A 22216-nucleotide genomic window follows, 5' to 3' on the forward strand; every position below is an offset into this window, starting at 1 on the left:
ATCTGGAGCAACTAGGACCACCAAATCCTGGAAGGATCGCTATCTGGTGAACGACCTGGCCTATCATGGGCCACAGGGGAAACATGTAAAGGAGATCCTGGTTTGGCCACGGCCATACTAGTGTGTCCAGACTGGCTCTTCTTGGTTCAAATCTTCAGCTGAATAAGCAATCCATGTTCTTGTTTGTCACTAAAGCCATCAGGACGAATATCAGCTATCCCCATCGATGCACAATGCACTCGAAAGCCTTCTGGGACAGTGACCACTTCCCTGGGTCCAAGGTCTGTCGGCTGAGAAAGTCGGCTTGTGCATTGTTCACTCCTGCTACTTCTGCTGCTGATAGAGCCAAAAGATGAAGCTCTGCCCAATGGAACAAAACTGGGTCTCCAGCCGCAACAGAGCACTTCTGGTGCCTTCTTGTCGATTGGCACTGTCTGAGAAATCCCTTATCACTTTGCCTTCCAAGGATTTTACAGGGACTGTAATATAAGGTGAATGGCTCGCAGCTTCAGCCGATTTATGGACCACTTCCTCTGCGACAGCAACTAATGGCTTTGAATTAATTGACCCAGGCAATGACTCCCCCAGCCATAGAGACCGGCATCTATTATCAGTATCACTCAGGAGGAAATGATACTATTGTTCCTCATGATCGTCCTCTGGGTATCCCTCTATTGGTTATCGGAAAATCCTCTGATTTGTTGTTGATCGGTAGTATCTTCTCCACTAGTTTTAGTCTGCCGATGTATCCTCGAAGGCCAGTTTCTTCTTATAAATACTTGTCGGTTGTCTATGCATCCATGGATATACTTGATCCTGAAGATAATCTCGCTCATTCCTCCAAAATTTCTTAATTTTATTTTGTTTAAGTGAATCCCTAAACTGATCAATAGCATCATTTGTAGTCTTAAGACATTGGTTATACTCAGCTTCAACTGTTTTTTGTTTTAGGGTAGATTCCATGTTGTTAATTTTTTCTTTAAGGTCTCCCTCCACAGTCATAGTTGACTCTACAATAAGAAGCATGAGATCACGACTACATATATTTAGGATAGATATCCATTTATCCATAAAGATTTTATCATACGTAAACATTCTAGGTTCTTTATTTAGTCTCAGGCTTCTAGGTATCATTATTTTTTTTCAAATATTGAACAAGGGTGCTCCCATGAAGCTCAGCCCTTACCAGTCTCTTACGTGTATTAAGCAGATCATTCCATGAGCTCTGTAGAGTACTTTATGTTTTATCATCTAAGAGGGCAGGACGTGCCATCAGCTCTGATGCCCTTTCTTCTGAAAATCCCAAAAACTCATTTGCCATATTTAGTATTGAGTATCATATAAGTATAATAGGCAGTCTCAATTTTGCAGTCCAATTTTCATGAGGTTCTCACTAGAGGTCATTCATAACATAAAGATAGATCCTCATTGATATATATAAAGAGCAAAAATTTTTTTATATAACAGATCTCTTAGAATATATCTTCTGGTATAATTCATAGTATTTCACAATCAATCTTCTATATATTCCTGATGTTATTCAATTTCTTTCATTTCTATTTGTATAGTTATAAGGTAAGACCTCAGTGGCTACATCTGTACAGAACCAAATCTGTTGTCATACAAAGTTTCAACCTCCTCATTGGTCTTGCCTTTCTCTTAAATTAAGTATTCTTATATCCTTAAATTCAGGGGCTCTTTCAATCTCCTACTGGGCTCCTTGGCATCCATGTATCTACACTTCTCCAAATCGTTGTCTAATGACTTCAGAGAGGGTTTCTGCCCAAGAAAGGGAGCCAACTGTGATCCCCCAGCCCTAGAAGTACTAGGGGAGGCCAAGTCCAAGGCTCCTGCCTCCCTTCACATGCCCTGCAGCACACGGATGCTCCCTAGCCGGCTATCCAGCGCAAGTCTGGCATAATATAGGGGTACCGATTTTACACAAAATCGAGGAGTACTGAGGCAGATAGAGGCTTTTAAAACAAAATTGGGAAATCCAAGATGGCTGCTGCAGCAGCATTCTGGTAACCCAAATCAAAAGGTCCAGAAATTGTGGGAAATGGTTTTTGGAGGGTGGGGGACCCTAACTGGACCCAGAAATGCTCAGAAACTGTCCAATTTAGACACCTCCACCCATTTTCCCATAGACATCAATGGGCTGTACTCAGAGTCAGTACAGGTGCTATGTGTGGTTCAGCTTTCTCCCTTGCTGGAATATGGAGAAGACACTTCCTCAACCATCAACTTTAGTCCAGCGCTGCAATCTTCGAGCTGCCAGTCAGCATGAAGCCAGACTGAAATCTCAAACCCCAAAGATCTACTCGACAGCAGGGAAGGGAAATGCAGCTAGCACCCAGTAATGCTGCACAGACCAATGCGGGGACCAAACAGCCTGAAATCGGGTTGCGAGCTCCACACAAACTAATGCAGACCAGTCGGACAGGTACCTCAAGAGTAACCCTGTCAGCTGCAGACTTCTAACACAGAGCTATCCCAGGGTCACCAGGAAACTCTTAGCACTGAAAAGCCTCACACTTTGGATAAAAACCTGAAAAAAGATTTATAATTAAGATCAGAGCAGATCAAAAAGACTCCTTCTCAACTCGCTTGCAGAAGGAAAAACTGAAAGGGGCATTACAGCCACTGGAGAAGGAAGTGGAGTTGAAGAATATAAATTTCATCCTTCTGCAACACAACTCAGGAGAAAGGGGGGATACTACCTATAGTCAGGACTCCTAGACACTGCACCAAAACTCTTAATTATGAGCACATTACCAAAAGGAGACTGAAGTTTCTGCCTTGGATGAGCTTTTGAACACTAAATTAAACAGTGTGATTAAAATAAAATTAGCTTGGATTTTGTTCATGTTCCTTGATAGTAGGGCAATTCAATTGATATTATAAGCACTTTCATTAGCTGTAGTCAATCTTCTCATCCACTCAGCTGCAAATGACACACATTTCTTGAAAAATGGACTATGTCTTCTTAGTCCTCCAATAAGCCTCCAAGCACACTGGATTTTGTACATTCCTGACTTTCATTGCCCAATAAAAGCTTTAATGTTACTATAAAGGTGTTTCCAGTAGCTGAGAGATCCATAAGAAGTACAAGTTGACCACAGTGTCACAGGATAAGTCACTCATATCCAAGATCATTACTGTGTAGTTCTGTAGGTGACGAGGTACTTCTACACATGCTAATAGTACATCAGGTTTCTAAACCCTTATAAATGAACAGTAAAGCTAAACTGAAATGAAATCATACCGACCTTCCAAGATAAAAATAGCCTGTAGCCTGACACAACACTAACTGTAAACTGCTTCTGCCACATTCCTTGTGACCTTGAGCAAAAGTTATTTCATCTCCCACTGCCTCGGGTACCCCGTATTCGGTGCTGGCAAATACTGTACATGAACACTTATTACAACTATACAGAACTGTGTATATCCAAGAGTGCTATAAAATGGAATTATTTTCATTAACTAAAATGGCAACATTTTCCTTAACTGCACACAGACCTGTTTGAGAGCTACAAATAATTATGGATTAACAGTAACGAGGTAGCAGAATTCATTATGTTTGACATGTAGAGAAAACAGATTTTGGAAGAACCATGAGATACGATTAGTACCAATTACGCTTTAAGAAAATATTTGTGATTTAGAAGACTAGATAAGGCCAAAGCCTTAACAGTTGATTCAGTTTTCCACAAAACAAGGCCACAACATGCAAATGTGACAACACTATAATCAATCGATAACTTGGGCTAATTAATCACAACATTGATTGGTGGCAGCGCAATCAAAAATTGCTGATTAGCAAACATAAGTGCATTACCTCGTCTTCGCCCATAACTCCTTGCTGCATGTAAACAAAGCACAAATGATATGTCAAAGACTTTATGCATAGCCAAAACCAGAAAATGAATTAGTATGCAAGAAGTATTGCTAGAACCCCCCCTACACACACACACAATCTGAAATGTCATCATAATAACAGATAAAGAAGTGTTACTTGCTTACATTAAGAACAAACTTCTACATTTGTTGTTACAGGATTTGTTAAGTCAGGCATTCTCAACTTCAGCTTCTAAGGGCCACAAAAGTTTAGTTTCCAAGGTAACCAAGCTATGCAAGTTGATTCTTTTCTTAGACCATACCCATGCAATTAGATCTAATGCATATCTGCAGCTCCAATTACTAGCTTGTGCTACCGCATTAGTGCCTGCTAATGCTGTTAACATGTGTCATTTACTTCAGGTAACTTCATCCAATCACCTTGTCACATTTAAAGATTTTTTGCTGAAGTGATTGATTACTAGTCACAGGTGGGGTGGGACAGATGATTACATTGATCACCTTCAAGATGGGGATCTGGAATAATTGGGCATTATAAGAGATCCTATGATCTGACAATTTAAACATTGTATGATGTCCTCCCCCCTATGATTAGTGGAGGATTTTTTTTTTTGGCTGTACCCTGTGTTCCTTTTGCGATTATTTACTTCAGGTTCCAATTGCGTACAGACGAAGGAAAACGCTTGCGTGAGGTTACAGTAGTGAGGTGGACAGCACTCCAGAATGTAAGATAATCATTGGAGCCAGTGCAGCTTGTGCGTGTGTACGTAATCTCTTGAACTCTCACAAAATTCGGCACTCTCCTGGCGGTGACTGCTTGATGTAAGATGGCAGTTGTGTCTGGTGCTGGAGGAGGTGAGAGCTGAAGACGGTTGCAGACGCGACCACCGGACACTTAAGGCATAAGTTTTACAGGCACAAGTCGGATATTGATTCACCCCTTTACAAAAAAGCCTAGAGGACTACGCCAAAATCTTGTCTCTTGTAGTTGATACTTTAGATTAGAATCTAAATCACAATTTTGCATGAGGTAAAATTCTTTATAGTTTATAAATCTTTCCTTAATTGCTTCTGATAATTTCAGCTATTCACAGCTGAAAGCAGTGCAACATGCAGAAAATGAAAAACTATCTAAACTTCACTTTCTGCATGTTGCACTGCTTTCAGCTGTGTATAGCTGAAATTATCAGAAGCAATTTTTATGTATGGAACTTTTGTAAATCGTTTTGAAAAAAAAACCAGTATAAAAATTTTAAAAATAAAAAATAAACAATTAAGGAAAGATTTATAAACTATGATGAATTTTACCTCATGCAAAGTTGTCATTTCTTTAATAAGACATTAACTATTTTTTTCTGCGGCCCTCCAAGCACCTACAAATCCAAAATGTGGCCCTGCAAAGGGTCTGAGTTTGAGACCGCTGTCCTAAAGCATCTACAGAGGCATGATTTCAGCGCCAATTTTTTTAGGCGCCTTGAAACTCAATTAAAAATGGTGCTTAAACAACATTTTTTATTGAGCTTGGACACCTACCGACGTCAGTTAGAGAATCCAGGCCTAAGGGGCTATTTTATGAAGGTTTTGTATCTTTATTACATGTAAGTATATGTGCATAAAATGTCAATTATACAATCGCTCCCCCCCATGAGTGATAAGAGCGCATGTATTTTTACACAACGTTCTACCCAATATCAACAGAAGTTACTTATAATGAACGCTTTTATCATATGGAGTTCTCACAAAACTCGTGTCTAGTTGCTGAGAAATAAAGGTTTCTTTGTGGATGCCTAGGTTAAATGAATCGGAAAACCTTAAGAGTTTAAACAATCCCTTGCAGAGACAATAAAAAGGCTGTAGTGCAATTCTTGACCACCTCCTGTTCTGCTTGGTCTTCTGCCATCTTTTTTACATCACATTTTTCTTCAACAAAAGATCATTTGTAATTACACAATAAGATCATGCCTTAAGTCACAAGAAATGCCATTGTGTAAGTGTGAAGTTACTTTGCCATCATGCATCATTTTTATAGGATATACCAACATAGAATTGTCCTCTGCTAGGACCAAGGTGTAGGAAAACATCTAGTGACTGATTCTGCTTTAGAGAATATTGATTTGCTTTAAGATCCAGAATAGCAAAGTGAACGAATCAGCAGCAGATCACTGAAGTATAAGATCAACCTAGGGCTCCTTTTACTAAGGTGCGCTAGCGGTTTTAGCGCTTGCTACAATGCCGCGTGCGCTAGATGCTAACGCCTCCATAGAGCTTACGTTAGTATTTTAGCACGTGGTTTGCGCACCTTAGTAAAAGGAGCCCCTAGTGTTTCCCAAGAGAACAATCAAAATATTTCCTCTAATTTTGCAACTGAAGCTGTTTGTAGGGTCATTTTTCTTTAACCTCCATTCCTAGTTGTAACAATTGGTAGTGTTAAATTTTAATGCCATAGTGTTAACAGGTTTGATTTAAACCAGCAAAATATTTTATATAAAACTTTCCCTTCAAATTACTGTACTTTTATTTTTTTTAAAAATCTTTTTATTGGTGAATAGAACACAACTACAATACAATGGTAAGATCACAAAAGACAAGCAAAAAGACAAAATCTTGTTAATATGGAAATGTAACAAATTGACCGCAGTTATGTTCTAAACATTTTCGTGTTCATATCCTCCCCTCCTCCTTCCCCCCACCAGACATCTCTTTTTTTTTTATTGAAGAAGAGATCTTTCTAAAGCTTCCTCCGACCTTTCTCCAAACATGTTCTGGTGGTATTACTTAGCATCAGAGCAACAATTATGCCATATATTTTATCTATTCAAAGTGCTTTTATCTTTTATTGCTTTGCTCCATTTTACATTAAGTTGGTTGTATGCTCAATTTATATATGCCTTTTAATTGAATGTATTTTGGTTCATATAGGATTATTTTTTACATATTTTTATGACACAGTACATCAGCTTTGTGCAGTGTCCTGAAAACCTTTCATCTGGTGACACACTAAACCCAGTACCCCGTCCAGAAGACACCTGTAAGTGCACGGACATTAACGCAATGACATCACACACATGCGTGATGTCATGTCGACGTCTGCACATGCGCAGAGGCCAACCTGGCTGCGACCCTGAACCTGTCACTTTGGTGGAGGATCCTAGAGGAGAGACGCTGGCGAGGAGGAGTCGGCGGTGCCAGCTGATTGCCTACAGGATGTGCCTCCTGCCATGAAAGGCATATCCTATAAGCAGTCAGCTGGAACTGGCGCCTTTCTTCCTTATCAGTGTCTTATCAGGGCACACCTGGAATCTGCTGCGGCACACTAGTGTACCACGGCACAGTTTACAATATACTGGCTTAGTGGGATATATCAAGGTATGTTTTTAGTTTTCTTAAGTACAACCTATTTTGTTGTATTATCATTATTTAATTATTCAGTCATCATATTATTTATCATTATTTGTTTTTATAGATTCCTATGGATACCTGATGCAGGCGGTTTAGCCGAAAAACGGCCCCTGTCAGGTCCCTGTTCCACTGGTCATCTCTGTTTTTGTTTTTTTTTTAGTAATCTTGCTGGTTATAAATCAATCAGCTCATCAGTTAGGTTTGATTTGATTTATTAACTTTATATACTAGCCCAGTACTAAAGGTTTCAGAGTGGTAGTTCTATTGTTTCCACTTGTAATACTTTGTCTGTCTTCTGTGCCTTACAATCGCCCTCTTATCAAGCTGCGCTAGAGGTTTTTTTCAAGAGCTAGTGAGGTAAGTGCTCCGATGCTCACAGGAATTCTATGAGCATCTGAGCATTTACCGCACCATCCCACACTAAAATACCTCTAGCACAGCTTCATAAAAGCCGGCCTATATGCATTATACCATTATACTATCCTATATAATAAAAGGCTAACTCGCGCATGCGCACTTCTATTTGCGTGTTCCGTGCGCTGTAGGTCTGTGGCTGAAGGAGTGCACATGCACGCGAATACGTCACCACCCGATCGCCTCCACAAGCCGGACCGCAGCCAGACGACGATCTCCGTTCCTCCTGCACCATGGCACACCAGGCATGTCCCTGCCTCCCCCGCCGCCGGCCTCGGGTTCCTGGGGGCCGGCGGTGCGAGCCGCCCGGCCGGTGCTGAGGCCCCGCCTCCCCGCTACACAGCACCACCAGACGCAACTGCAGCGCATGAGAGGAGCCGCGGGGGTGCCTTTTAAAACGGCTCCCTTCTCCGAGTGCCCAGCCCCTCTTCCTTTTTTTGCGATCCATCGAGCGGCTACCCAGCCTTCTTCCACCACCTACCGAGCCAGACCCCGCCTCCCCGGTTCCAACCGACACGGCGCCGCCAGACCCGGACAGCTTCAAATAGGAGGAAATAACATTAGGGCCCGACACTCACAGACCCGCGAGCAGGGTTGCCATGGAAACCCAGCCGCCATAACAAGACAGCAAGACCGGTCCTGGAAGAGAAAGGGAAAGCGAGGCAGAAAATGGGTGAGAACAGGAGAGCAAAACAGTGAGAGGGGGCAAAAGGGGAAGGGGAGGAAGAGTGGGAGAAACCCCGGCCAAAACCAAAAATAAAAACAACCACTGCCACAGAGAGGGAAAGGGACACTTCCATTTGGGCCAGGGAAGGGTGGGGCTTCTCGGTGGATTAATAGGCTCCAGGGACATGGGAGAAAAGGGGGCTGGAAGCTGAAAGGAAAAAGATGGGAGAAGAGGGCTAGTGGGGGGGGCCTAAAAAATGAGTTTGGAGCTGGGGCTGAAAATAGGGGACATGTGAAGGAAGGAGGCTTTAACAGGCTTAAACACTAGAGGGGATCAGGAGTGACATGCACAGCAGGGGCTTAGAGGGCAAGAGAGCTGCAGTTGGAGAGACTAAGGAAGGGAATGTTCAGATAAAGAACAGAGACTGAAGGAATAAAATAAAAAAAAAAGAGACACCTACAGGGAAACACAGGATCAGGAGCATACAGAGAAAACAGAAGTTTGAAAGAATCAGGAACATATACAAAAAGGAGAGCAGAGACCCCTGCAAGAAGAGAAAAAGAGCAAAGAGACTGGGGATGAGAAAGAGAGCAGAGATGCTTGCAGGGAGAAAAAGCTAAGCAGTAATGTTACAGCTTGAGAGTGCAGACTGAGGAAGAAAGCAGAGACAGCGCTACACAGGGAAATGGAGGGAGGAAAGAGACAGAAAGAAAAAGACAGACATATATTCTAGCACCCGTTAATGTAACGGGCTTAACAACTAGTATTTTATATTATTACGACACCACCAGTACAAGTTTTAAAAACTGAAAAAGACCAAGATTCATTTTATTTACAGACACTTGATATTCTTGTACTTAATCTTAAAAATACAAAAACTAAGGGCTCCTTTTACAAAAGTGCGCTAGCGTTTTTAGCGCACGCACCGGATTAGCGTGCGCTACCCGAAAAACTACCGCCTGCTCAAGAGGCGCTATTCTGCGCGTTAAGGCCCTAACACACCTTTGTAAAAGGAGCCCTAAAACTAGAGCACCTCAATCACTGGAAAACTGTTCAAACATGCACATCCTGACTTCAGTGCCGGGCAAAATGGTGGAAACAATTATAAAAAATAAAATTGTGTAACACGTAGACAAACATGATTTAATGAGACAGAGACAGAGTCAGTATGGGTTCAGCTGAGAGAGATCTTGCCTCACCAATTTGCTTGATTTTTTTGAAGGTGTGAATAAACATGTGGATAAAGGTGAGCTGGTTAATGTAGTATATCTAGATTTTCAGAAAGCCTTTGACAAATTTCCTTATGAGAGGCTCCTGAGAAAATTAAAGAGTCATGGGATAGGTGTCAAAGTTCAGTTGTGGATTAGGAATTAGTTATCGGATAGAAAACAGAGGGTAGGGTTAAATGGTCATTTTTCTCAATGGAGAAGAGAAAACAGTGGTGTGCCGTAGGGATCTATACTGGGACCGGTGCTATTTAACATATTTATAAATGATCTGGAAATTGGAATCATGAGTGAGGTGATTAATTATGCAGATTCAATTAAGAAAAAGGCTGTATGGCAAGTAATCCACTACTATTCAATGAAAACCTCTTGCCATATAAAATCAAGTTTACAAGTCAGTTAAGAATATTTTAACACTGGGGAGTCTCAGAACGCTACACTGGTTCACAAGTCTTAGCATAGCAGCACTCCTCACTGATCTCACCCTGTGTATTTCTTAATTGTTTTTATGTTAAATAGTTGAATATTATAAATACTTTAAATACCGAACACTATTTTCCTAATTTTCTTATATTTCTTATAAATTTATTCAAATGAACTTATTCTTCTTAATCCTAATCTTTCCTTACAAAATTCATTGCTACTTTTATCAACTCATTAAAGATCAAAATTCATTTCTGACACTTCATTTTGAACTTAACTTAGTTATGTTATTGCACAGCTCCCCACCAATGCGTTTCGATTCTTCTTCAGGATGGGACTAGTATACTTTTTGGTCGCTGGAGAAGCAGAGCTGATAAGCTCAGTATGTTGTTGCAGCACTAGCCCCATCCTGAAGAATTGAAACGTGTTGGTTTTCTTGCAAAAATGAAGCTTGTAGAGGCAAAAAATAACTAAGTTCAAATTGGGAAAATCCAAGATGATTGCCGTGAGTATAATTTACAGAAAAAAACCCCCAACCCAGGAACAGCATAGGAACCCCCCAAAACATGGTGATTTTAGAGGTGAGCAGGACTAGGGTTAACTCCCAAACTGCCCAAAACTCACTTTTGAAGACCCCCCCAAATTGCTGAAAGTCTATCAGCCCTGTACTCACTGTGCTAAAACAGCTTACAGGGAGATCCTCTGCTTCAACAAGTCTTGTAACTGAACCTCTGGTCTTCTGACTGCCCCTCTGGCCCAAGTGCCAAGGCCAGGGACCTCCGCTACTCATGGAACATACCATGCATGCGACCTGGCAGAGGAACGCAGTCAGCTCCGATTTCAGACACACCTCCATGGAGCCACACAGCCTGCGCTCAAACACACTAGCGGACTAAATGGGGGTGAGCTAGCTCCCAAGGGAATGGTACTTGAGCCTTGATCTGAAAGTGCAAGCTGTCCAGATGGTGTACTGCCAGGCAGCCAACCTCCTGGAAACAGACTTTTCCTCAAAGTCTGTGATCTCCCGCAGCCAGAACTGTCCCCGCTGGGAACCTCTGCAGCATGAAGACACAAAGCATGAAAAAATAACTGACTTTAAAGAAAAAAAAACACACTAGCAGAAAAGACTGGTTCCTGCTGTCTCGCTTGTAGGAAAGCAACTGAATATCTGAGGGCAGTCCTGAGGTAAGAGGGGAAGGGTCTCAAAAAATGAGTCTTCCTACAAGCAGTCTTGTGACTGGGGATGCATAGCCCATTTGTCCAGGAACAGAGTGGCATTGTACAAGAAATAGTATTTACCAGAAGCAACTCGGTTGGAAATCAGAAGCTTCTGCACCTTTGGCTGTTTATGGCATATTGAGGTGATACTTGCTAGTACATTATTGGTGTCATTTGTATTTATTCAGGATAAGGAAATGGTACTGAGACTATTTTAGAGTGCAAATATTTCCTGATGTATCAAAAAAAATGCAAGTTGGAAAAAAAAAATGTTAACATTATATCCATATCTTATTTTTTTTTAGACCAGCGGTCTCAAACACGCAGCCTGCATGCAGCCCCCCAGGGACTATTTTGCGGCCCGCGATCTGTCCTCTCTACTTCACAAGTTTTTCGATTGTGGAGAGGACAATCGCGTACAGACCGCGACTGCGGCTCGCATAAAGCAGGGGTCCCCAATTTGCTTCCCTTCTCGTCTCACTGCCCTCCCCAAGCCACCGCAATCGGGGAACAGGCCAGCGCGGGGGTCTTAGCTCTCCCTGCTTATCTTCCCCAGCTCGGAGCCGACCAATTCTCGCCACCCGACGTCAATTCTAACGTCGGGGAGGAAGTTCCGGGCCAGTCAATCGCTGCCTGGCTGGCCCAGAACTTCCTCCCCGACATTAGAATTGACGTCGTGTGTCGAGAATTGGTTGGCTCCGAGCTGGGGAAGATAAGCAGGGAGAGCTAAGACCTCGGCGCTGGCCTGTTCCCCAATGGTGGTAGCTTGGGGGAGTGCAGGGAGAAATAAAGAAAGAAAGGGGGGGACAGGGAGACAGAAAGAAAGAAGGGAGACGGGACACAGACAGAAAGGGGCATGGAGAGAGAAAGACTGAAAGAAGGGGGCAGGGAGAAAGAAATAAAAAGTTGGGGGATGGAAGGAGACAGATGCCAGACCAGGGGAAAGGAAGGAAGGAAGGAAGGAGGGAGGGAGAGAAAGGAACGAAAGAGATAGACGGGAAGGTAAGACATGGAAACGTAGATTTTGAAAAGAAAGCAGAAAAATTGAATATTAAGTTAATGCCAAAGATGGATGCAACTCCGTGTCTAACAAAAAACAGGGATAATATGCTTTTATAGAACGTCAGTAAAGTCTAATTATGATAGAAACAAACTGACTATAATGAACACCAATTCCAAGAGTGAAATTACTTTGAAGTACGCTCAGAGAAGTGAAACTCTGAAGAGAGAGACAACCCCCTCTTGGGACAAGAGTTTACCATCTAGTCATTGCATATTTGATAAATCACTCTCTGAGAAATGGTAAACGCTGGTTTATATCTATTTTTCAAAATTTTAAGTTCAAAAAACGTTTCTTTTCTTGTTTTGCACTTTTGTTTGAAACATGTGTCACCGGAGGGAGAGAGGGAGGAGCTCCGTGTAAGGAGCAAAATGATGACATCATGACATTGCTGATGCAAGCTGACGGTGAACTACTGATGAACAATAAAGTTTGATGAGATGAAAAAACCGAAAAAACTGGAATAAAAACAAGAATAACATGAACAGACTTAGTGAAAAGCTTCATAAAAAAGCGACCCAGTCTATTTCGTTGTTCAGCCCGGATGGATGTAAAGTGTTTAGGTCATATATCCATTTCTGTTCTTTTCTCCAAAGAAGTTTAGCTGTGTCCCCACCTCTGACATTGGTTACTGTGTCTAACACTGAAAATCTCATTGCTGCCGGATCGTGCATCAGCAATGTCATGTTGTCATCATTTTGCGCCTTACACGGAGCTCCTCCCCCTCTCCCTCCAGTTTAAAATCCGGAGTGTTTGGCAGCGTTCTCCGTTGTTGGGAGCCATTGAGAGATTTTTCAAGCGGTATGTAGCTCACATTTGTGCCTTCCTCCTCTCATTAATAGCCAGTAAAGCACGAAGCTTCACCACAGTGCTGTGGTCTGTGTGTGGTTCTAACAGTTTGTATTACAGAATCAGTTTCACGGACATCTTAAACAGCATTTCAGTTCTATCTTTTGAGTGAGAAACTTTTCAACTTTACAGCTGGGTCTCCTGAAGCAGATAACGAAACAGGGCCGCATTGGGACCCTACAGGACTTTTTCCTCATAAGATAAGTGAGATTGTAACAATGCTCCAGTGACACACGTTTCAAACAAAAGTGCAAAACAAGAAAAGAAACGTTTTTTGAACTTAAAATTCTGAAAAATAGATATAAACCAGCGTTTACCATTTCTCAGAGAGTGATTTATCAAATATGCAATGACTAGATGGTAAACTCTTGTCCCAAGAGGGGGTTGTCTCTCTCTTCAGAGTTTCACTTCTCTGAGCGTACTTCAAAGTAATTTCACTCTCTTGGAATTGGTGTTCATTATAGTCAGTTTGTTTCCATCAAAGATGGATGCAAGGCAGAAAGTGAAGACAGAGAGAAAAACAGTCAAAGGACAAGAAGGCCCTGGAAACAGTTAAAAGCACAGAAAAATAAAGTCACCAGCCAACAAAGGTAGGGAAAATGGTTTTATTTTCAATATAGTGATTGAAATGTGTCAGTTTTGAGAAAGGAAAGATATTCAACTTTAAATGTGAGGGCTACAGAAAAAAAAGGGTACTTGGAGGGCCGCAGAAAAAATAGTTAATGACAATTTTGCATAAGGTAAAACTCTTTATAGTTTATAAATCTTTCCTTTAACTGCTAAAGGAAAGATTTATAAACTATAAAGAGTTTTACCTCATGCAAAGTTGTCATTTCTTTAATAAGACATTAACTATTTTTTTCTGCGGCCCTTCAAGTACCTACAAATCCAAAATGTGGCCCCACTAAGGGTTTGAGTTTGAGACCACTGTTTTAGACCAACCTTTCAGTTATATTTTCCCTGTAAGATGCTTTGCTTGCTTTATATTTTTTGAGCCATCATAGTTCAGATTCGTTCATTGTTTTTCTGTTCTTTTTACAACTCTGTTTTTGTTACTGAAAATTAATAAATATATTTGAAATCATCATAGTTCAGATTCCCTTTGGACATTAGATGGGCTTCTTAATGGCCATTTTTGAGGGCTCTTTAATCTAATCTGGCTAATGTAACTGGTACTAGGGCCAATATGGAGTACTGCGTCCAGCACTGGTCGCCGTACATGAAGAAGGACATGGTACTACTCGAAAGAGCAATTAAAATGGTTAAGGGGCTGGAGGAGTTGCTGTACATTGAGAGATTGGAGAAACTGGGCCTCTTCTCCCTTGAAAAGAGGAGATTGAGAGGAGACATGGTCAAAACATTCAAAATACTGAAGGGAATAGACTTAGTAGATAAAGACAGACTGTTCACACTCTCCAAGGTAAGGAGAATGAGAGGGCACACTCTAAATTTGAAAGGGGATAGATTCCGTACAAATATAAGGAAATTCTTCTTCAGCCAGAGAGTGGTGGAAAACTGGAACACTCTTCCAGAGTCTGTTGTAGGGGAAAACACTCTCCTGGGTTTCAAGACTAAGCTGGACAAGTTCCTGCTAAACTGGGACGTACGCAGGTGAGGCTGGACTCATTTAGAGCACTAGTCTTTGGCCTGGGGGCTGCCGCGTGAGTGGACTACTGGGCAGGATGGACCACCGGTCTGACCCAGCAGCGGCAATTCTTATGCTCTTATGTTTAACAGCTAGATGGCTGTAGAGGGTTACTATTCCTTTTCTTTTCTAATTCCTAACTCCAGCTTCTTCTGGCAGTAGATTCTTGGCACTACCACAATAATGGACTGTCTGAAAAATATGTTTTTCATGGCTTTTTTTGTTTTTAATCATTGCTAGATTTTCCATCAAAGTTTATTTTTTGATTGGTATGCTCTAAATTGAAACAAAAGAAAACAAAAACAGACAACACACACACAGTGCTTGATGTCTAACTACAAAACACCTGAACAAAAAGCAGGGCCTTTAATTGCTTCTGAAATATTGTAGGTTCTGCTGTTAGATAATCTAGGTCCTGTGAAATGGATCCTGGTCAAAAATATAATCGACAATTACTGTGTTCCCTTTGATCTTAAGGAGCTGGGCAATAGATTTTTAACACAATTCTCATGTAGTACGGGGTATCATTTTGTAATGCTTTATGAATCAACATTAAAATCTTAATTCTAATAAAATAATGCATGGTAAGCCATTGCAAATATATGAGACAATGTGTAACGTGACAATGTGGTATTCTTACAACCAGTTTGGGCTGTGGTATTTTAGACGAACTGCAAGTCTTTAATGTATGTCTGTGAAATTCTTAAATACAGGGCATTGCAGCAATCTAACTGTGAAATAACAAGGCTCTGGATAAAAAAGCGAAGACTGAATGACAGTTGCCACTTGATTTTGCTTAAAGAATCCAAACCAACATACAAAGCTACAAATTCCTGCATAACCAAAAGCTTCACATCTTGAAACATCACAAAGAGAATTTCCAAGACAGTTGACCTACTTACAACCACGATTTCTGTCTGAGAGATTCAAGGCAAAATCAGCATCCATCTATGCCTTCATTGCACTAAGGTATGCACAAAATCTATGATTACCAAGTAACAATCAATCAAAAGAGAAAAAGAACTGTTCATCATTAGCATACATGTGACACTTCATATTTGGATCCTGGAATATTTGACAAGAAGCACAAGGTGAAGACTAAATAACAGAGCCGACAGAGCAGATCCTTGGGGTTCACAAATGAGAAGAGAATGTGAATCTTGTAAATGAATCTGCACGTGTGTATTGGTCAGGTAATAAGTAACTTGGCCAGAGGTGGAGAAAAATGCCTGTACCTTGGTGTGGTATACAGACCTCCGAGACAATCGGAGGAAAAGGACGCAGAATTAATTGAAGACATTGAGAATATTACCTTACGGGGGGAGGCTGTTCTATTAGGAGACTTCAACATGCCTGATGTAGACTGGAACACACTATCAGCGACAACTTGTGATAGCAGGAGGATATTAACGTCCATGAAGGGAGTACCTCTCAAACAAATGGTACTAGAGCCCACTAGGGCCCAGGCCATCCTGGACCTGGTACTTACGAATGGGGAAAGCGTCTCGGACGTCTCAGTGGGAGAGACGCTGGCCACCAGTGACAATAACATGGTATGGTTTAACCTTAAGAAAGGCTTCCCTAGATCACAAACAAAAACAAGGGTACTCAATTTCAGGGGCACTAACTTCGCACGCATGGGAGATTTCGTCTACCAGACGCTGCAGGTTCATGAAGTAACTGATAATGTGGAAGCTATGTGGACAACCTTGAAATCGATCCTTCATAAGGCAACTATCCGCTACATAAAATCGGTATCCAAACAACAAAGAAAAAGGAAACCCCAATGGTTCACAGATGAGGTATCATACCTCGTCAAGGAGAAGAAAAGAGCATTTCTATCATACAAACGCATGGGGGAAAAAGAAGCAAACATTGAATACAGGACAAAGTCTGCAGCAGTCAAAACAGCAGTCAGGGAGGCCAAACTTAGTATGGAAGAAACTCTAGCGAAGAACATCAAGAAAGGGGACAAATCCTTCTTCAGATACATTAGCGACAGGAAAAAGAACACAAACGGGATAGTACGCCTTAGAACGCCAGACGGGAATTATGTGGAAACTGACTCCGATAAAGCCAAACTACTGAATGATTACTTCTGTTCAGTCTTTACCTGCGAGGCACCAGGGCACTGGCCTCGGCTGGATGCAAAACAAAGCATGGATGACCCATTTCAGAAGTTTGAGTTCACACCAGCTGATGTTTACCAAGAACTGTCAAGACTCAAGGTGAACAAAGCCATGGGACCGGACAATCTGCACCCAAGAGTGCTCAGAGAGCTGAGCGATGTTTTGGCGGAACCGTTAGCCATGCTCTTCAATCTCTCCCTAAGTACGGGGAGAGTCCCCCTGGACTGGAAAACTGCCAATGTTGTTCCTCTGCACAAAAAGGGTTGCAGAGCGGAGGCTGCGAATTACAGACCAGTAAGTCTCACATCAATAGTGTGTAAACTCATGGAAACTCTACTTAAAGGGAAATTAGACACGATATTGGATGAGGGGAATCTGAGGGATCCCTGTCAACATGGATTCACTAGGGGCAGGTCATGCCAATCCAATCTTATCAGCTTCTTTGACTGGGTGACAGGAAAGCTAGACTCGGGAGAGTCTTTGGACATAGTGTACTTGGATTTCAGTAAAGCGTTTGACAGTGTCCCACACCGTAGACTATTAAACAAGATGAAATCGATGGGGTTAGGTGAGAAACTAACAGCATGGGTCAATGATTGGCTGAGTGGAAGACTTCAGAGGGTGGTGGTCAATGGCACCCTCTCTGAGACATCGGAGGTGACTAGCGGAGTGCCGCAGGGCTCAGTCCTGGGACCATCCCTTTTTAACATATTCATAAGGGACTTGGCCCGAGGGCTTCAGGGAAAAGTAGCGCTGTTTGCCGACGACGCCAAACTGTGTAATATAGTAGGTGAAAGCGATCTCACGGATGGTATGGCGCAGGATCTGATCAAGTTGGAAAACTGGTCCTCAACATGGCAGCTGGGCTTCAACGCAAAGAAGTGTAAGGTGATTCATCTCGGCAGCAGAAATCCATGCAGAACATACACCTTGAATGGAGAAACACTAGCTACGACCTCAGAAGAACGGGACTTGGGAGTAATCATCAGTGCAGACATGAAGGCTGCCAAACAAGTAGAGAAGGCCTCATCCAAGGCAAGGCGAATGATGGGATGTATCAATAGAAGCTTCGTCAGCCGTAAACTTGAAGTCATAATGCCACTGTACAGAACCATGGTGAGACCTCATCTGGAGTACTGTGTGCAATTCTGGAGGCCACATTACCGTAAAGATGTACTTCGAGCTGAGTCAGTCCAGCGAATGGCCACCAGGAAGTATTTCTTTACAGAAAGGGTGGTGGATCACTGGAACTACCAGTGCAGGTGATCAAGGCCACTAGCGTGCTCGACTTTAAGAATAAATGGGACATCCAGTGGGATCTCTACGTGGGTCGAGCAGCACTCTGACTTAATGGGGTGGGACAGTAGAGTGGGCAGACTTGATGGGCTATAGCCCTTTTCTGCCGTCATCTTTCTATGTTTCTATGTTTCTAAGTAAACACCACTGTAGTTAATAGTATCCAAGAAATGGTGTAGTTAATAGTATCAAAATCCGTTGAAACAAAGGTAACAGAAATAGTTGAGACATGATCGAATCCTTGATGTAAAATATCAACAGTAGTGTAAAACATCAGAAGTAGTGTCTGTGCTGTGGGCCTTTCGAAAGCCTTACTAATAGGTATCAGATAACTCAGCATGTTCCACAAAAAATAAAGCAAACTAAAATAACTAAATTTGTATATGTCAGAACATCAAAAGAAAAAACTCTACAGAAAGAAGAAATGCACAGTTATAGAGAAAGTACAGCGTACCATCAAAAAAATGTGGAGAAAGACCTCAGAACACTCAAACCCATAAATTTAGTTCAACAGACCTGTAATAAGGTATAGCATAATAATCATAGGTCTCTCAAAAAACTCCAACAAAACTCAAAAACACATCCAATGTTCAATATATGCAGCAATGTACTTATCTTGATAGCTCTGACCTGGGACTCTTGGAAGACGAAATCCATACATACACAGGAGAACCAAAACACAGTTCTGCTTCTTAAAAAGCGAAAAGAAATTTCTTCAGCCGAGCCCGACAGCAGCCTTGTTCGTGAAATGCTGCTTCAAGAGTTAGGCAAAAATCTCCATGCAAACATCCAAACTGCAAATAAGAAATCCCAGAAAAGACTCACCAACATGTGGACTACTGTAGTCTAGCAGACAATTGGGACAAATAAAAAATAAAAAAACCCAAAAACCCAATCCTGAGGCAGATCGCCTACATTGTAGGCATTTGTCGCAGTTGAGGGAGACACATCGGGACACTTAAGCTCGCCCAAGGCTGGGCTTGGGCGTGGTTTTGTCTGAAAGTGGCCTTAGGCGAGCTTAAGCATCATAAGAACATAAGAATTGCCGCTGCTGGGTCAGACCAGTGGTCCATCGTGCCCAGCAGTCCGCTCCCACGGTGGCCCGTAGGTCAAAGACCAGTGCCCTGAGTCTAGCCTTACCTGCGTACTTTCTGGTTCAGCAGGAACTTGTCTAACTTTATCTTGAATTCCTGGAGGGTGTTTCCCCCTATAACAGCCTCCGGAAGAACGTTCCAGTTTTCCACCACTCGCTGGGTGAAGAAGAGCTTTCTTATGTTTGTACAGAATCTATCTCCCTAGTGCCACAACACACACCTGAAATGCAGGCCAGCATAATTTTTTAATGTAAATATTGTTAGATTATAAGCCACCTAGAAGGATCCCCAATGGGCAGGATAGTAAATAAATAATAAACTTGAACTATGGCTCCATCTGGATTGAATATCATCATCGAATGGAACACTTTTTTTGAGAAGTTGAAGCGAGTGAATTTTTCACTGGGGTTAAGCCATCACATTGTTTACATGATGATGTTGTGATGTCATCTTGAAGTAAGACAGGATGGATTTAGTTTGAACACTATGAAATATAAAGAGTATCTGCCTGAGCCCGATTCTTCTTCGGGAACAGGTTCTATGGCACAAATGTCTAAGAGTCGTTGCACTGTAGCTCAGACACTGACCTGCTTCTGCAGCTGTCCAGCTGAGGAATCAAGGAACAGATCTGGAAGGGCTGATAAAACTTGATCCTGTGCCTCTCCCTTATAATGTCCAGCACCCAATGGTCAAAAGAGTTTTGTTTTCATTTGTCCCTGAATGCAGATAGCCGCCCTCCAATATGAGGAGGATCGGCCATCTTCCTGGCATCATTGCTTCTTCTTGGAAGCCAAACCACCATGGTAATCCAATGATTGCCGACAACGATAACCACCAAATCTCTGGACCCTTGAAAAGGGCTTCCAAGAGGAGTAGTTGGAGAAAAATTGGCGAGCTCTCCAGGAGGCATGAAAATTGCTTCTATTGCCTCCGGCAGGTCAATGGCTTCTACTATCTGGGAGGGATATGGGCAGCAATCTGCCTCACTGGCCATGAAGTAATCTAGCCCTTTGCCAAACAGCATCTGCCCTTTGAAGGGTATGCTTCTCCCTCCGTATTCGCGGTTTCTGCACTCGCGGTTTCACATAATCGTGATTTTTCATCGGGTGACTCCGCCCCCCCCAAATTATGTCATGATTAATGTTCCTTTCCTTTTGCTGTAATATAAAAAAAGTTAAACTTTTAACAATATTCACTCAGCTTCCATGATTTCTCCTACAAAATCGAAGTTCAAAAACTTTAACCCTGAAAATCGCTGGTTCACATCGTGCACATCGTGCTTCCCAGCATCCATAGAGTGAAATGCTGCTTCCCAGCATGCATAGAGAAAATCGCTTGCCTGCTTAAAGCTTTCTTTATTGCTGCTTGCCTGCCAAAAGAATTCTGAATCGCTGCTTGCCTGTCAAAAGTATTCTCAATCGCTGCTGGCCTGCCCAAAGCTTTCTAAATCGTTGTTTGCCTGGCCTAAGCTTTCTGAATCGCTGCTTGCCTGCCAAAAGAATTCTCAATCGCTGCTGGCCTGCCCAAAGCTTTCTGAATCGCTGCTTGCCTGCCAAAAGAATTCTCAATCACTGCTAGCCTGCCCAAAGCTTTCTAAATCACTGTTTGCCTGGCCTAAGCTTTCTGAATCACTGCTTGCCTGCCCAAAGCTTTCTGAATCGCTGCTTGCCTGCCAAAAGAATTCTTAATCCCTGCTTGCCTGCCAAAAATATATCTGTGATATTGCCTCTCCTTCAGGAACAGGTCAGGTCTCCCACCATGGCTACAAAGCGCAAAAGTTCAAGTGCTACTGAAAGTGCTCCCAAAAGGGAGAAAATGGTGAAAACCTTACAAGAAAAGGTAGAATTATTGGATATGCTTCAGAGAGTAAAATCCTCCTCCGCTGTTGCTCGACACTATGGCATTAATGAGTCAACCGTTAGGTACATAAAAACAGATCTCCTTGGTTCACCAGACTATCTTGTTTCATTAACCACCTCACATAACCCTTTTCATTCCCTCAATGATCATAGTTTGGTTCTCCCTAACCCAAGGAAAGCATTTTGGGAAATAACCCAAAAGCACTTATTTCACCGCATCTTTCTTATCAGTAATGTAATGTAATACTCTATCCCTTCATATCTTAGATCAGTGTCCTCCTTTCAGGAATTTAAAATTAGACTTGAGAAGGACTGGTTGTTCGGGGAATCTCAATATACCCCCACTTCCCTCGAGATAGCCCTGTATGCCCCATATTCTCTTCTTGCATTGTTTCATCTACCCTGTGGGGCGTTGCCTCGGGAGGATCATGGCACTGTACTCTTGGCTTCTATGCATGGGGCATGGGAGGGCTTGGTTCGGCGCCTGGGAGGGGATCCACAGGTGACTCCTTTGTTGCCCCTGACGGGCAATCCTTGTTTTGTGCCTGGGACGGATAATTTGAGTTTTCGTCGCTGGAAAACGTTGGGCATCTTTTTGGTGGAACACCTTCTGTCCGTCGAGGGGTGGGCTGCGATCTTTAGCTGATCTTCGGGATTGTTTGGGACGGTGCTGGGGGGACACCTTTGTTTATTGTCAGGCCAAGCACTATATCCTCGCGCTCCCCCAGATGGCCCTTCAGCATCCGTTGGGTGCTCATCTTCGGGACTTTTATGCCCAGGTTGAGCCTTTTCAGACTTCGGTGTCTGCCTTATACAAGGCCCTGCTTCCATTCGAGGCCCCTAGGGACTGTCAGTGGGTTAGGGACAGATGGGCATCAGAACTTCACATGGATTTGGCTTCATGGAATGTCTCCCGGAATCTCGTGGCTTTGTCGCGTTTAATCCGGGGAGCCGTGTTGCAGGAATGTTATGCTCGTATATTATATAGAGGGTATATCACCCAAGTTCAGCTTTTTAAATTTGGTGGCATTGCCTCGTCTCTGTGTCTCAAATGTGGTCGAGATCCGAACACATTTTCA

General features: G+C 42.4%; 1 protein-coding gene across 6 annotated transcripts in view; it reads right to left on the minus strand.

Moving 5' to 3' along the window:
- CPEB2 (cytoplasmic polyadenylation element binding protein 2) overlaps positions 1 to 22216 on the minus strand; it is a 227292-nt gene that overhangs the window by 92235 nt on the left and 112841 nt on the right. For 4 of the 6 annotated variants that reach the window (XM_033948984.1, XM_033948952.1, XM_033948977.1 and 1 more), the window contains exon 5: positions 3839 to 3862. The exons of the other annotated variants lie outside the window; for them this stretch is intronic. In XM_033948984.1, the coding sequence (XP_033804875.1) occupies positions 3839 to 3862 (24 nt within the window). The remainder of the gene's footprint in view (positions 1 to 3838; positions 3863 to 22216) is intronic. 6 annotated transcript variants of the gene reach the window in all.

This window comes from Geotrypetes seraphini, chromosome 1 (assembly GCF_902459505.1).
Source record: "Geotrypetes seraphini chromosome 1, aGeoSer1.1, whole genome shotgun sequence".
Classification (NCBI taxonomy): Eukaryota; Metazoa; Chordata; class Amphibia; order Gymnophiona; family Dermophiidae; genus Geotrypetes; species Geotrypetes seraphini.